Below are 17573 nucleotides of genomic sequence, written 5' to 3'. Positions count from 1 at the left end.
CGGGACTCTCTAGCGCCTGAAGATTAAATGGCTTTGATGAAGAGCAAATGACATCATGATAGGCAGTAGTACAATTCTTCTTAGTAAGCCTCTACAGAACACATTAGGGAAGAGAAACTATAACAGACCTTTTACTATGCTCCACATCGTATTTGTATATATTGTAGTGCATACATTAGGAATAAATGCAAAAAAAAAAAAATGGAAGCAGAACTAGAAATTATAAAAGCCAAGGTTTATTTAATAAAGTAGCAAAGTAAAATTGTATAATAAAACCTAAATTAAAATTACAGTAAGATTTAAAAAAAAAAAAAAAATGCAGGAATCTGAAGATGTAAAGTTTTTCACTGATACATAAATACTAATACAGATAGTTGTATAAATGAGTACAAAATTGATTTATTTATAAGTATGATAAAGTTAATGTCACTTAATTTGCGATAATTGTGCACTTGGAGAAAGAAAAAAAAATCTGATCTGTAATACATCACTGCCAAAAAGATATCTCCTCCTTAAGCTGTAAAATACAGAATGCAATATATTTTACGAGACCATAAAGAATTACTGATATAAAAAAACAACACACAGTGTGTAGATGTGTCCTTTTATTAACATCTCTAAAACGTAAAAAATTAAAGTAAAAAGGGATATGAAACCCAGTTTTTTTCCACAGTTTAGATATAGCATGTGATTTTAAACAACTTTCCAATTTACTTATATTATCTGATTTGTTTAGCTGTCTTGGTATCCCTTGATAAAGTATACCTAGGTAGGCTCGGGAGCTTCTGATTGGTGGTGACACATATGCTTCATGTTATTGGATCACCCAATGTTTAATGCATTGCTGCTTCTTCAACAAAGAATACCAAGGGAATAAAGCAAATTAGATAATAGAAGTAAATTAGAAAGTTGTCTAAAATTGTATGTTTTACCTGAATCATGACATATTTTTGGGGGTTTCATGTCCCATTCATGTTTAAAGGGCCATTGTAATAATTTTTTTTCTTTTGTATATATAAAAAAAAGCATTCATTAAAAGCACATTAAACACTTTGTTGTCCCACGCTTGCTGGAGAACCAAAAAAAACAAACGTAGGTATTCAAAATGCTGCATCTCAAATGGCTGGTTTAGGCAATTTACAGCATTTTGATAATGTAGGTTCCAGAATTTGATTTGTTGTCTTCACTAAAGTGCGAGTCAAACACATTTTTTTTTACGGAAAAGCAAGAGATGTTTAATTTCCCTTCAAACATGCTAAAATATCTTCCTTGCATGGAAAAAGCTTTTTAAATTTTAAGTGAAACTAACAGGAAGTGCAACACCTAGGTATCCTTTGCTCATTGGCTAACAAGGAAAACTCCCACAGAAAAGTCGGTTTATTCAACACAGCAAAATGCATTTTTTTTTTTCAACACAAAACACTGCAAAACAGTTTGAAATTTAGATGGAAGAAAAACATTTTTGAGTATAAATGTCCCTTTAACTTTATTATTTTGGAGCTGATTTACCAAACATCGGGATATCAGGGAGGTTGATGGGGGCTGGTCATAGGGATTGGGTGCGTGTCTGGGTGGTGGATTGGTGAGTCTGGATGCTTTGTGAGCGTGTCTGGGTGCGCTGTGGTTGGGGCAAAGGGAAATTCTGCACATAGGGACAAACGTCTCAGAATTAGGGACTGTCCCTCTCAAATAGCGATAGTTGAACATGGATTTAGAATCTTGAAAATCTGTCTCATATAAAAGGAAGGAGTTTACTATTTCTTTTAAAACTAAAGAGACCATTTAAGAAATATGTAAGAATATTTAGCTCTTATTTTAATCTATATGGAAGATAAACCCAACATTCTGGTAACTCTAATGATTCAACACATAGAAACAGAAATAGTTAAAAAAAATAATAATAATAATTGATTTAATGATGTCACAGTTAATTGGTTCCTGACCAAGTAGAAAAAAAAAAGAAAAAGATTGTACTGGAACAGTAAAGAACCAAGAGGACGCCAAAAAGATACGTACGTCTTTGACAACCAAACCACTTCCCACAGCACTAAATATTCCAAACATACTTAATAAGACAAACACACTTAGAACCTTGGAAACAGTAAATTGGAGGAACAAATTTATCTTGTTACATTTTTATGCATTATATTAATGAAAACCAGAGTATATGTGTATGACTTTTGCTGCGTGACACTGCGACAAGGCAGGAGAAAAACTAGTCTAATGATGCTGTGTATTATGACTGCATATATTTTCGTTACATAGTCTTTTGGTGAATTCTAAAGATTAACAGTAAAATAAAATTTATGAACAAGAAAAAATATTTACTAAAAATATTGAATAGCATAGGTAGATACCCACACACCTGCTTTATTTTGATGGGAACCCTTGCATTTCCTGTTCAGACTATAGATGAGTCTACTAAAAATATGTAGTACACACTCATTAAATGGATACAAAACTGAATTGCACATTCGTGAATTTCAATTTAATAAAATATATGAGCAAAAATGCTTCTAGTAAAAGCTATATTTTTACTGTGCATAGACACATAGAACAGATCTAGAGAGCTGGTGGTTTATCACACGGATAACAACTCAAATCTAACATGGTACCAGCCACTGATGGCTCTCTGAGCAGATATATTTAAAATGTTGGTGCACAGAGCACATCTAGATATGCTCCAAGTGTCGTGAACAATAAAAGCTTTCACAGAAACATCGCTAGTAGCTTTTACAAAGCATTTTTGCTGATACAGTGATGTGCATTTCCATTTTGGCTGATATGCCCCATATAACTTATTTTTAAAAGTATTAATACTGCAACCCTCTTTTCCATACCCTTTTCCTGTCAATCAAAGTGAACATACTCAGGTAAGTGCTGTGCACACACTTTTGGCCACTGTACGTTACCAGTGTGTGACTAGGTCACAGAGATTTACCTGTATTTCACATTTTGACTGAAAGGGCACAAAAGAGATACGTTTATGTTTGCAGTAAAAATTCTTTCAAAACACACTTTTTTTTTTTAAATCAATGCATCCTAAACTTTGTATAAACTCATGTAAAGTCTATAAAATGTCATTTATTTTCCCTTCTGGTTTACAAGGTGTCTATTTTTAATCTGTTTTCAATGATTTTAATACTAAATTCCTTTTTTAACAGCACCCTAGCCAATATCTTTTGTGATATTTGTTGTACGCAGAATCTACCTGAAGCAGTGATTTTCTAACAATGTATAAAATATGTGTTTCACTGTCAACACTCGATTGTTTATAATTATTTTAAACTAAAAGATTTAAAATTTATTTACAACATTTAAAAATAATTCTGGGATGATACGACTCTCAGAGGTTGATCAATTTATATGAATCTGAGGAGCGGGAGCCAGGAAGAAGATTGAGATTGATTTGAGCACCAGTGAAGACGTTTTTGTGAAGATCTATGTATAACAATTCAAGAATCTTAGGAGTCAGAAAAAACATTTGTAAATAAAGTTATGCTAATAGTATGCCATATAAACAGCCTGGCATATTCCAAGAGTCACAGAGCTATGGCTCCTAATTCTAATCAACTTTTTAGATTCTACTACTTCTTACTTCCCTTTTTAGTAAATATTATTCCAGTTTCAAACACATTTTCATTCTGGTTTTATAGAAATTTGTCAACCCTCAATATAAAACGTTTTAATTAATTAGTTTTTATGCCAGGCTTTGTTATTTATTGTATTTTAAGGCTAAAGTATCAAATTAAAAGCTCTGATTTAACAAACCCTCTATCAGTAGGAAATATGACATTAGCTTCAGTGAACCCCCACAAAGTCATAAGAAAATACTGTGATTGTTGTAGGTTATGGAAGTTTCATTTCACAGCATGGTAATATTTGCAGATAGTTTTAATATCACTTAGCAGAATGCGGAGGTAACAGGTCACATGACTTCTGAAGTTCTCATCTAATTTCCTGTTTCTATTGCTCAGTTATGTATCATGTAACACAGCCCTGGCTAGTGGTCATGTATAAAAGCAAAATGATGTCATTTGTACACATTTGAAACAAGGTATTTGCATAGTATTCTTGCCTTATCCAGACACTTCATTAAATACTAGTAAATGACAGGCTAAGAATCTCTTATTTTCCAGTTGATTTTACTGCATACTTCTAACCATGGAATATAATTAGTTTGTTCACTACAACATTTGCATAGGTCCATGTGTTGTTGCTCTTCTGTAGCTGTCAGACGTTATATTAGCATTTATTATTTATTAGACTGTATCTTAATTACTACACAATATGTTGCAGCCCTATCTGGCAGGTAAATGGTTAACCACGTTCTGGGGCAACACATATTATATTTCGCTTCCATTTTTCTTTGTAGGTCATGATGCAGTCATGTAAATGTTGTCAAAAAACAACAAAAAAAAAACCTCTACAACTTGACCAAAAGAAGCAACAAACAGCATCTTGTCGCCAACTCCAGTCCTCAAGATTTGCCACCAGGCCAGATGATTAGGATTACTTTGGTTGAAATCACTTTAGAAAAACACAAAGCAGTTTAGTCAATTATATTACGTGCTGTACTTCAGATATCCTTAAAATCTGGGTTAATAGCAGATGTTCCTGAGGAATCAAGATGGGATACCTTGATCTATTGATTAAATGTGCCAATAAAAAGCACTGCTGTTTGCTACCTATAATATGATGACAAATTGTCGTGGTTCATTTCAAGCTTATATCAAAGAATGAAACTGTAATAACAATCCTTTAGTAATAAACCTGAGATGATCCCTCAAGACCTTTATCTTCATATATTCTGCAGTAAACAAATATGTGGAACTTAGTAGGAAGGTTAAACTTGGCTATGTAACTGTTCTCAATCAAACCTATGTGAGATGAGACACCACAAATGAATTGTCTCACTTTGATTGAACATTGGCTAGCACAACACAGCTTCCATAGAAAAGGATAGCTTGGGTTATCAGTATTGCAGTCCATATCACATTGCTGATGCTGTTCCCTCCAGGCTTGGCTTTTTCTTCATACATAAATGAGGGATGAATGTTTTAGAAGAACAATTAATTCCACTTCTGCAAAGATCTTCAGGACAGAAACCAAAACAGGATCAGTACGGTCACAGAATACCAGGGTAATTACGGTGCTCAGTAGGGAAGGTATAGGATAAATTCTCAAAGCTGCCAACTTTGACATTAAAAAATGTAAAATGCAAACTCTTAGTTCAAAGCATAAATAAAAAAATATCATAATAAATAGTCACAAATTTTAAAAAAGAAACGGTGCCAGGTGTACAGTGCAAAGGAAAGCACCGGGGAATTCTGTGTTTTCTACAACGTTTAAATTCGAATTTGATAGCCAACATCATTCAGAGTACTGAGGTCCGCTGGTTTCTTGTCTAGCTTTGCAGGCCTAAAATGAGAAATAATAGAAGGTTATAGAAAATGTACAGTCTATAGCAATGGAGAGAAAAAAAAGTACAATACTGAAAAGCATTTAGGGCATAATGATGCAATTTGTCTTCTGTGCGGCTAATCAATAGATGAGACCATAAGCAGTCAGTTCCCTTCTTAATGGAAAATGCAGTATATCAGAAATGATATACAGTATATACTGTGCACACAAAGTAAAATATTAAGCTTTAACTTTGTTGGGATGATGCACCATAATATATGCACTTTCTGAGAAGGCACACTGTTTGAATAAGCGAGGCATATACAGTATACAATGCTACCACTGAACTAGTGATGTGTATAGAAAAATGCATTGACTTAAAACTTAAAGGGACAGTCTAGGCCAAAATAAACTTTCATGATTCAGATAGAGCATGTAATTTTAAACAATTTTCCAATTTTCTTTTATCACCAATTTTGCTTTGTTCTCTTGGTATTCTTAGTTGAAAGCTTAACCTAGGAGGTTCATATGCTAATTTCTTAGACCTTGAAGCCCACCTCTTTCAGATTGCATTTTAACAGTTTTTCACCACTAGAGGGTGTTAGTTCACATATTTCATATAGATAACACTGTGCTTGTGCACGAGAAGTTATCTGGGAGCAGGCACTGATTGGCTAGACTGCAAGTCTGTCAAAAGAACTGAAAAAGGGGCAGTTTGCAGAGGCTTAGATAAAGATAATCACAAAAGGTCAAAAGTATATTAATAAAACCGTGTTGGTTATGCAAAACTGGGGAATGGGTAATAAAGGGATTATCTATCTTTTAAAACAATAAAAATTCTGGTGTAGACTGTCCATTTAAGTGCAGATACATGCATTTTAAAGGGACATGATACCCAAATGTTGAAGCACTTGAAAGTGATGCAACATAGCTGTAAAAGGTTGACTAGAAAATATCACCTGAACATCTCTAAGTAAAAAATTAGAATATTTACCTAAAAATGTCCTACGTATTCACACCCCACTGTAAAGAGACTTTAGTCCCAGGACTTCCAAGGTAATATGCATCTATCATGTGGACCAGACCATTTTTCAATTTCTTATTTTTTACATTTCTGCAGTGTTTGTGTTTAGCTGTAATTTTCCTCTTACTCATTTACTGTACCCACACATATTATATACCGTTTTCTCGCCATTAAATGGACTTTCTAAAGATACTATCTTATAATTTACTATAAATTTTTTTATAAAATATGATGAAAAAATGGAAAAAAAAAACACTTTTTCTAACTTTGACCCCCCAAAATCTGTTACACATCTACAACCACCAAAAAACACCCATGCTAAATAGTTTCTAAATTTTGTTCTGAGTTTAGAAATACCCAATGTATTTGGTATTTGGTTTGCTTTTCTTTTTGTTTTGCAAGTTATAGGGCAACAAGTAGCACTTTACTATTTTTTTTCCAAAATAAGCATTAGTTATATTTTATAACACTGTTATCTGTCAGGAATCCCTGAATATCCCTTCACATGTATATATTTTTTTTTTAGTAGACATCCCAAAGTATTGATCTAGGCCAATTTTTGGTATATTTCGTTAACTTTTTCACAAACTTGTTTCTCACTGAAACTATTTACAAACAGCTTGTGCTATTATGGCAAAACTGGTTGTAAATGCTTCCCTGGGATCCCCTTTGTTCAGAAATAGCAGACATTTATGACTTTGGCGTTACTTTTTGGTAATTAGAAGGCCGCTAAATTCCGCTGCGCACCACACTTGTATTATGCCCAGCAGTGAACGGGTTAATTAGGTAGCTTGTAGGGTTAATTTTAGCTTTAGTGTAGAGATCAGCCTCTCACCTGATACATCCCACCCCCTGACCCCTCTCAAACAGCTCTGTTCCCTCCCCCACCTCACAATTGTTACTGCCATCTTAAGTACTGGCAGAAAGTCTGCCAGTATAAAAAAATAAAGTTTTTTTTTTTTTTTTTAAATTTAAATATATTTTTTTATGAAGTGTAGGATCCCCCATTAGCCCCCAACCTCCCTGATCCCCCCCAAACAGCTCTCTAAGCCTCCCCCCTCGACCTATTGACCGCCATCTTAGGTACTGGCAGCTGTCTGCCAGTACCCAGTTTGCTTACAAATTTGCCCTTTTTTGTAAAAAAGTATAATCCCTTATTTTCTGTAGTGTAGCTTCCCCACCTCAATACCCACCCTCCCGGATCCCTTTCCAAAAATGTTTTCCCACTCCCTCTCCATTTCCCTCCTTTGGCTGCAGTATTTGATTAATGGGCACGCGCAAACGTGCGCTCCCGAGCCCCACCCACTGCCTCCGTGCACGCTTACGGACATGATCCGGAACACACACCAGCTACCCTGCTATTGCTCCCACCCACCAACGATCGGACCACTGCTGTCCGATGCAGAGAGGGCCACAGAGTGGCCCTCTCTGCATTGGTAACTCTGCAAATCAATTTCTGCAGTGCCCCACTCGTGGGGCATGCAGAAATAGCGCAATCTCACAATTTTGAGCGAGATCACGGCAGAGAGAAGCCCAGGACTGCAGCGATGTACAAGCAACGTCGCTAGTCCTTAAGGGCATAACGACCAGCATCATACAGGATACAACGCTGGTCGTTAAGGAAGCTTACTGTGAAATTTCACTGCTAATGCTGATTGGCTATTATGTTGTTGTTGTTTTTTTTCAAACTTGCAGCAGTTCTAACTGTTCACAGAGCACTTACTCTGGTGAGCTGAATAAATTTTGAGATAAAATATCTTCTCTCTTTACAAAGAGATGTTCAGGTGGTATTTTCATGTCAGCTTTTTACAGTTATGCTGCATCACTTTCAAGTGATTTAGCATATTTATTTATAAAATATTTTAACCGGGAGTATACATTGAGATTTCTCTCGTTTTCAAGTAGGTCCTGGGACCACAAAACATTGCATTGATACAATAGGGTACAATAAAATACAAAAACAATAATAATACACAATATATGCAAACATTTAACATAGAACTGGTAAGAAATATTTAATCAACCATGACAGGTGCATTCTGTTTTGAGATATGTAGAGAGGGATCTCTTAAAGGATATTAGGCTTGGGTACGTTTTTAAAGTGTGCGGGAGGTCATTCCATAATTGTGGCGCTCTGTAGGAAAAGGAGGATCGAGCTGCTTTCTTTTTGTATTGAGGCAAGCTAAATAATGTGCTGTTATTGGATCGGAGGTAATAGGAGGTGGGAATAGCCCGGGAGAGAATTCTGCTCAGGTAGGGTGGGAGCTTCCCAGAAAAGCTCTTAAAGACAAGGCAGGAAAGATGGAGGGTGCGCCTGGATTCCAGCGACAGACAGTTTAGTTCTTTTAGCATGTCACAATGGTGAGTCCTGTAGTTACATTGTAGCACAAAGCGGCAGAACAAGTTATACAATGTATTTAGTTTATTAAGGTGAGTTTGCAGTGCAGGTGCATATACTACGTCCCCGTAATCCAAGATAGGCATCAGCATTTGCAGTACAATCTTTTCCTTTACTGTAGGGCTGAGGGAGGATTTGTTTCTGTACAGGGCACCTAGTTTTAGATAAAGTGTAGATGCAAGTTTTTCTATGTGGAGGCCAAAAGATAGATTGGGGTCTAACAACATACCTAAGTATTTAAAAGAGTGGACTGTGGTCAGCATGCAATTGGATTTTGTTTTGAAGCGAAGATGGGAATTTTGTAATTTGTGTAATTTAGGTCCCGTTCCAAAGATCATTGTGACAGTTTTGTCAGTGTTTAGGAAGAGTTTGTTTTTTGAGATCCACTTTTCTACCTCTGTGAACTGATCTTGGAACATATGAGTATTATGTCCCTTTATTTTTTTTTTATTATTAAATACTTTATTTGTTTTTCAACAGCTTTGATACAATATCTGAAAACTTACAATATGTTTCAACATTCAAAAACTAAAGAAAAGAAAGAGAACGACTTTGTTGTCTGTGGATCCGCTTTATTGTCCTTCTACAGAAAGTCCTTATGTGATTGTAAGCGTGAGAGGTCTCTCCTGAGACTGGGGTAGCCGTATAAAGCTCAATGTCAAACCACAGAGTCCAATAATAAGGAACATACAAACAGCAAAAGAAAAGAAAAACAACACTAAAATAACAAAACAATGTTTTCCCGGTTTTAAAGTTGTTTTTTTTTACACCTATATTGCTATTTTGCGTGAAAAAACACAATTCTTGTATGAAGCAAAGGTTAGCTTTATGTTGTATCTTTCTTTTCCCATATGTATATTATGTCCAAAATAAAGTCTTGTTGGCCTATAAAGGTGTAGTGTATTTTTTCCAAAGGTTTACTTCGTTTATCCACATTGCATAGGTGGGGATCTGTTTTTTTCTCTCCAAAATCTGGGAATAAGCCGTCTGGCGCAATTCAGCATGCAAAAGAGGATTTTTTTTATGGTACTGGCAGGGGATAGGGGGGTGTATCATTTAATAGGATTAGGGTGGGGGTAAGAGTGATGTGAAACCCTAAGGCAGTGCTTTCCAAACTGTGTGTCGTGACACATTAGTGTGTCGCCGGCAGTGTGTAGGTGTGTCCTTGCTTCAGCACACATTTTTTGAATTTATATATATTTTTTTAAATGTTTTTGGTTTCTGCCTTTTCGCCTGCCTGCTTCGCATATCACATGGTTGACACATGATTGATACCTAGTGGGTCACAGATCATCTTAACCTATTGGCGCAGCTCAGCGGGAACTGAAACTATTCCTATTGGCGGCTTTGATGGCACATTAGCTCCTGACTGCATATGTAGTCTCCTCAATCGGCTCGTGACAGCACGTGTAGTCTCCTCAATTGGCTTGTGACTGTGTGTGTAGTCAGTGAGTGGGACAGCTGCTTGATGAAATGCGAGTGTTTTTATCTAATATTCCACCAAATATTCAGAAACTGTTCATCCCATCAACCTCATACATCCCATTAAAAACAGAATTTATGTTTACCTGATAAATTACTTTCTCCAACGGTGTGTCCGGTCCACGGCGTCATCCTTACTTGTGGGATATTCTCTTCCCCAACAGGAAATGGCAAAGAGCCCAGCAAAGCTGGTCACATGATCCCTCCTAGGCTCCGCCTACCCCAGTCATTCGACCGACGTTAAGGAGGAATATTTGCATAGGAGAAACCATATGATACCGTGGTGACTGTAGTTAAAGAAAATAAATTATCAGACCTGATTAAAAAACCCGGGCGGGCCGTGGACCGGACACACCGTTGGAGAAAGTAATTTATCAGGTAAACATAAATTCTGTTTTCTCCAACATAGGTGTGTCCGGTCCACGGCGTCATCCTTACTTGTGGGAACCAATACCAAAGCTTTAGGACACGGATGAAGGGAGGGAGCAAATCAGGTCACCTAAATGGAAGGCACCACGGCTTGCAAAACCTTTCTCCCAAAAATAGCCTCAGAAGAAGCAAAAGTATCAAACTTGTAAAATTTGGTAAAAGTGTGCAGTGAAGACCAAGTCGCTGCCCTACATATCTGATCAACAGAAGCCTCGTTCTTGAAGGCCCATGTGGAAGCCACAGCCCTAGTGGAATGAGCTGTGATTCTTTCGGGAGGCTGCCGTCCGGCAGTCTCGTAAGCCAATCTGATGATGCTTTTAATCCAAAAAGAGAGAGAGGTAGAAGTTGCTTTTTGACCTCTCCTTTTACCTGAATAAACAACAAACAAGGAAGATGTTTGTCTAAAATCCTTTGTAGCATCTAAATAGAATTTTAGAGCGCGAACAACATCCAAATTGTGCAACAAACGTTCCTTCTTTGAAACTGGTTTCGGACACAGAGAAGGTACGATGATCTCCTGGTTAATGTTTTTGTTAGAAACAACTTTTGGAAGAAAACCAGGTTTAGTACGTAAAACCACCTTATCTGCATGGAACACCAGATAAGGAGGAGAACACTGCAGAGCAGATAATTCCGAAACTCTTCTAGCAGAAGAAATTGCAACTAAAAACAAAACTTTCCAAGATAATAACTTAATATCAACGGAATGTAAGGGTTCAAACGGAACCCCCTGAAGAACTGAAAGAACTAAGTTGAGACTCCAAGGAGGAGTCAAAGGTTTGTAAACAGGCTTAATTCTAACCAGAGCCTGAACAAAGGCTTGAACATCTGGCACAGCTGCCAGCTTTTTGTGAAGTAACACAGACAAGGCAGAAATCTGTCCCTTCAGGGAACTTGCAGATAATCCTTTTTCCAATCCTTCTTGAAGGAAGGCTAGAATCTTAGGAATCTTAACCTTGTCCCAAGGGAATCCTTTAGATTCACACCAACAGATATATTTTTTCCAAATTTTGTGGTAAATCTTTCTAGTTACAGGCTTTCTGGCCTGAATAAGAGTATCGATAACAGAATCTGAGAACCCTCGCTTCGATAAGATCAAGCGTTCAATCTCCAAGCAGTCAGCTGGAGTGAAACCAGATTCGGATGTTCGAACGGACCCTGAACAAGAAGGTCTCGTCTCAAAGGTAGCTCCCAAGGTGTAGCCGATGACATATTCACCAGATCTGCATACCAAGTCCTGCGTGGCCACGCAGGAGCTATCAAAATCACCGACGCCCTCTCCTGGTTGATCCTGGCTACCAGCCTGGGGATGAGAGGAAACGGCGGGAACACATAAGCTAGTTTGAAGGTCCAAGGTGCTACTAGTGCATCCACTAGAGCCGCCTTGGGATCCCTGGATCTGGACCCGTAGCAAGGAACTTTGAAGTTCTGACGAGAGGCCATCAGATCCATGTCTGGAATGCCCCACAGCTGAGTGACTTGGGCAAAGATTTCCGGATGGAGTTCCCACTCCCCCGGATGCAAAGTCTGACGACTCAGAAAATCCGCTTCCCAATTTTCCACTCCTGGGATGTGGATAGCAGACAGGTGGCAGGAGTGAGACTCCGCCCATAGAATGATTTTGGTCACTTCTTCCATCGCTAAGGAACTCCTCGTTCCCCCCTGATGGTTGATGTACGCAACAGTTGTCATGTTGTCTGATTGAAACCGTATGAACTTGGCCCTCGCTAGCTGAGGCCAAGCCTTGAGAGCATTGGATATCGCTCTCAGTTCCAGAATATTTATCGGTAGAAGAGATTCTTCCCGAGACCAAAGACCCTGAGCTTTCAGGGATCCCCAGACCGCGCCCCAGCCCATCAGACTGGCGTTGGTCGTGACAATGACCCACTCTGGTCTGCGGAATGTCATCCCTTGTGACAGGTTGTCCAGGGACAGCCACCAACGGAGTGAGTCTCTGGTCCTCTGATTTACTTGTATCTTCGGAGACAAGTCTGTATAGTCCCCATTCCACTGACTGAGCATGCACAGTTGTAATGGTCTTAGATGAATGCGCGCAAAAGGAACTATGTCCATTGCCGCTACCATCAAACCGATCACTTCCATGCACTGCGCTATGGAAGGAAGAGGAACGGAATGAAGTATCCGACAAGAGTCTAGAAGTTTTGTTTTTCTGGCCTCTGTCAGAAAAATCCTCATTTCTAAGGAGTCTATTATTGTTCCCAAGAAGGGAACCCTTGTTGACGGAGATAGAGAACTCTTTTCCACGTTCACTTTCCATCCGTGAGATCTGAGAAAGGCCAGGACAATGTCCGTGTGAGCCTACAGCAATGCCCCTTGGTCTTAGCACAGCTAGAAGGGACCCTAGTACCTTTGTGAAAATCCTTGGAGCAGTGGCTAATCCGAAAGGAAGCGCCACGAACTGGAAATGCTTGTCCAGGAATGCGAACCTTAGGAACCGATGATGTTCCTTGTGGATAGGAATATGTAGATACGCATCCTTTAAATCCACCGTGGTCATGAATTGACCTTCCTGGATGGAAGGAAGAATAGTTCGAATGGTTTCCATCTTGAACGATGGAACCTTGAGAAACTTGTTTAAGATCTTGAGATCTAAGATTGGTCTGAACGTTCCCTCTTTTTTGGGAACTATGAACAGATTGGAGTAGAACCCCATCCCTTGTTCTCTTAATGGAACAGGATGAATCACTCCCATTTTTAACAGGTCTTCTACACAATGTAAGAATGCCTGTCTTTTTATGTGGTCTGAAGACAACTGAGACCTGTGGAACCTCCCCCTTGGGGGAAGCCCTTTGAATTCCAGAAGATAACCTTGGGAGACTATTTCTAGCGCCCAAGGATCCAGAACATCTCTTGCCCAAGCCTGAGCGAAGAGAGAGAGTCTGCCCCCCACCAGATCCGGTCCCGGATCGGGGGCCAACATTTCATGCTGTCTTGGTAGCAGTGGCAGGTTTCTTGGCCTGCTTTCCCTTGTTCCAGCCTTGCATTGGTCTCCAAGCTGGCTTGGCTTGAGAAGTATTACCCTCTTGCTTAGAGGACGTAGCACTTTGGGCTGGTCCGTTTCTACGAAAGGGACGAAAATTAGGTTTATTTTTTGCCTTGAAAGGCCGATCCTGAGGAAGGGCGTGGCCCTTACCCCCAGTGATATCAGAGATAATCTCTTTCAAGTCAGGGCCAAACAGCGTTTTCCCCTTGAAAGGAATGTTAAGTAGCTTGTTCTTGGAAGACGCATCAGCTGACCAAGATTTCAACCAAAGCGCTCTGCGCGCCACAATAGCAAACCCTGAATTCTTAGCCGCTAACCTAGCCAATTGCAAAGTGGCGTCTAGGGTGAAAGAATTAGCCAATTTGAGAGCACTGATTCTGTCCATAATCTCCTCATAAGGAGGAGAATCACTATCGACCGCCTTTATCAGCTCATCGAACCAGAAACATGCGGCTGTAGCTACAGGGACAATGCATGAAATTGGTTGTAGAAGGTAACCCTGCTGAACAAACATCTTTTTAAGTAAACCTTCTAATTTTTTATCCATAGGATCTTTGAAAGCACAACTATCCTCTATGGGTATAGTGGTGCGTTTGTTTAAAGTGGAAACCGCTCCCTCGACCTTGGGGACTGTCTGCCATAAGTCCTTTCTGGGGTCGACCATAGGAAACAATTTTTTAAATATGGGGGGAGGGACGAAAGGAATACCGGGCCTTTCCCATTCTTTATTAACAATGTCCGCCACCCGCTTGGGTATAGGAAAAGCTTCTGGGAGCCCCGGGACCTCTAGGAACTTGTCCATTTTACATAGTTTCTCTGGGATGACCAACTTGTCACAATCATCCAGAGTGGATAATACCTCCTTGAGCAGAATGCGGAGATGTTCCAACTTAAATTTAAACGTAATCACATCAGGTTCAGCTTGTTGAGAAATGTTCCCTGAATCAGTAATTTCTCCCTCAGACAAAACCTCCCTGGCCCCATCAGACTGGGTTAGGGGCCCTTCAGAACCATTATTATCAGCGTCGTCATGCTCTTCAGTATCTAAAACAGAGCAGTCGCGCTTACGCTGATAAGTGTTCATTTTGGCTAAAATGTTTTTGACAGAATTATCCATTACAGCCGTTAATTGTTGCATAGTAAGGAGTATTGGCGCGCTAGATGTACTAGGGGCCTCCTGAGTGGGCAAGACTCGTGTAGACGAAGGAGGGAATGATGCAGTACCATGCTTACTCCCCTCACTTGAGGAATCATCTTGGGCATCATTGTCATTGTCACATAAATCACATTTATTTAAATGAATAGGAATTCTGGCTTCCCCACATTCAGAACACAGTCTATCTGGTAGTTCAGACATGTTAAACAGGCATAAACTTGATAACAAAGTACAAAAAACGTTTTAAATTTTAAACTGAACACACTTTATTACTGCAATTGCGAAAAAACATGAAGGAATTGTTCAAAATTCACCAAATTTTCACCACAGTGTCTTAAAGCCTTAAAAGTATTGCACACCAAATTTGGAAGCTTTAACCCTTAAAATAACGGAACCGGAGCCGTTTTTAACTTTAACCCCTTTACAGTCCCTGGTATCTGCTTTGCTGAGACCCAACCAAGCCCAAAGGGGAATACGATACCAAATGACGCCTTCAGAAAGTCTTTTCTAAGTATCAGAGCTCCTCTCACATGCGACTGCATGTCATGCCTCTCAAAAACAAGTGCGCAACACCGGCGCGAAAATGAGGCTCTGCCTATGATTTGGGAAAGCCCCTAAAGAATAAGGTGTCTAAAACAGTGCCTGCCGATATTATTATATCAAAATACCCAGATAAAATGATTCCTCAAGGCTAAATATGTGTTAATAATGAATCGATTTAGCCCAGAAAAAGTCTACAGTCTTAATAAGCCCTTGTGAAGCCCTTATTTACGATCTTAATAAACATGGCTTACCGGATCCCATAGGGAAAATGACAGCTTCCAGCATTACATCGTCTTGTTAGAATGTGTCATACCTCAAGCAGCAAGAGACTGCTCACTGTTCCCCCAACTGAAGTTAATTGCTCTCAACAGTCCTGTGTGGAACAGCCATGGATTTTAGTGACGGTTGCTAAAATCATTTTCCTCATACAAACAGAAATCTTCATCTCCTTTCTGTTTCTGAGTAAATAGTACATACCAGCACTATTTTAAAATAACAAACTCTTGATTGAATAATAAAAACTACAGTTAAACACTAAAAAACTCTAAGCCATCTCCGTGGAGATGTTGCCTGTACAACGGCAAAGAGAATGACTGGGGTAGGCGGAGCCTAGGAGGGATCATGTGACCAGCTTTGCTGGGCTCTTTGCCATTTCCTGTTGGGGAAGAGAATATCCCACAAGTAAGGATGACGCCGTGGACCGGACACACCTATGTTGGAGAAATAGTAAGTAGCTATTGGTGTTATTAAACTTTTTTTTTATTCTGGCACATACATACTGTTTCTTGTAAATACATTTGTTATATAATTTATGTATGCATACGTATCTCTTAAAACAAGTTAATTTAACCTCCTGTTTGCTAGTACAACTGAATTACTGTATCGCAAAATAATGTAGGTCTAAAAAGTGTGTCACCAACATGAAAAGTTTGGAAAGCTCTGCCCTAAGGTTTTATTAATACATCTGGCGATTTGTTCCCAGTAATTCCAGGACCACCAAATGTGAGAAAGTGTACCTGTCTTGCCGCAATGTCTCCAGCAAAAGGAGGATGCGTTTGGGAAGATACTATGTAGGCAATGCGGGGTACCTAGGTACCATCTTGAAGTTAGTTTATAATTCATTTCAGCAAAGACTAGAGAGATATATGATTTTTTGGTCATGTTAAAAATTGGGTATGCAGTTCTTTTTCCACTTAATTATATATACAGGTATTTGGCTAGGGAAAGAACCTCTGAGTAGTTTGTAGATTATAGAGATATGAGATTTAGATATGGAGGGAGTCGTGCATAATGATTCAAAGGGTGTGAGGAGTCTTATTAATGCTTCTTTTTGGGGTTTGTTAAATATGGCATGACGAACCTGGAAGTAAGGGAACCAAAGGTGGAATGGAGGTCCTAGCAATTCTGATATCTCGATTTGTGGACGGATTTGAGTGTTGTTCAGTATTAGATATACCGGTACATTAGAGGGTTTGCCTGCTATTATTAGTGTTTGTAGAATGTGAGGTTGTATCAAAATGGGATTTTTTTAGGAGGGGAGGGACTGGGCTCGAGATTGATTTAGTAGAGGACAGGACTTTGTCCCATATTAAGCGTAGATGTTATGTAATAATTGTTGAATATCTCAGGGGGCCTGTGTTTAGCTGGAATCCAGCATATTTCGCCCAGGTTAATGCCCCCTATAAGAAGAGACTCTAGTTGAACCCATGGTGGGTGGGAGTGCTTCTAAGCTACTATTTGTGCTAGGTGAGATGAATTAAAATATGTGGAAAGGTTTGGGACAACGAAGCCTCCATGCTCTCTGATAAGATACATAGTTTCTCTATCTACTCTAGGTCTTTTTTGTGACCAGATAAATAACTCTAACGCTTTTTGTCATTTGATTAAGTATGAGAAGGGTAAATCTAGGGGGAGCACCTGAAATAAATATAAGTATTTAGGAAGAAGATTCATTTTAACTGTATTAAATCTTCCCATCCAGGAAAGGTGTCCTTTGTTTATGCCATGTTTTTTGGGTTTCTTTTTGCAAGGGAAGATAATTGAGGTCAAATAGTTCTGAATGTTTGGGCAAGATTGTTATCCCTAGGTAGTGTATAGTGTTTGTCTTTTGGAATGTGGTGTGAGTGTTAAGGAA

At 38.9% G+C, this 17573-nt stretch overlaps 1 protein-coding gene across 2 annotated transcripts in view; it reads right to left on the bottom strand.

Annotated features, from left to right (window-relative positions):
• Positions 1-214: 214 nt before the first annotated feature.
• The window catches only part of VASH2 (vasohibin 2), a 190673-nt gene continuing 173314 nt past the window's right edge, over positions 215-17573 (bottom strand). For both annotated transcript variants that reach the window (XM_053712470.1, XM_053712469.1), the window contains exon 8: positions 215-5421. In XM_053712470.1, the coding sequence (XP_053568445.1) occupies positions 5349-5421 (73 nt within the window). In that variant the 3' untranslated portion in view covers positions 215-5348. The remainder of the gene's footprint in view (positions 5422-17573) is intronic.

The sequence above is a fragment of the Bombina bombina genome, chromosome 4, assembly GCF_027579735.1.
Source record: "Bombina bombina isolate aBomBom1 chromosome 4, aBomBom1.pri, whole genome shotgun sequence".
In the NCBI taxonomy this organism is placed as follows: Eukaryota; Metazoa; Chordata; class Amphibia; order Anura; family Bombinatoridae; genus Bombina; species Bombina bombina.
This window is presented reverse-complemented; position numbering and strand designations above follow the sequence as displayed.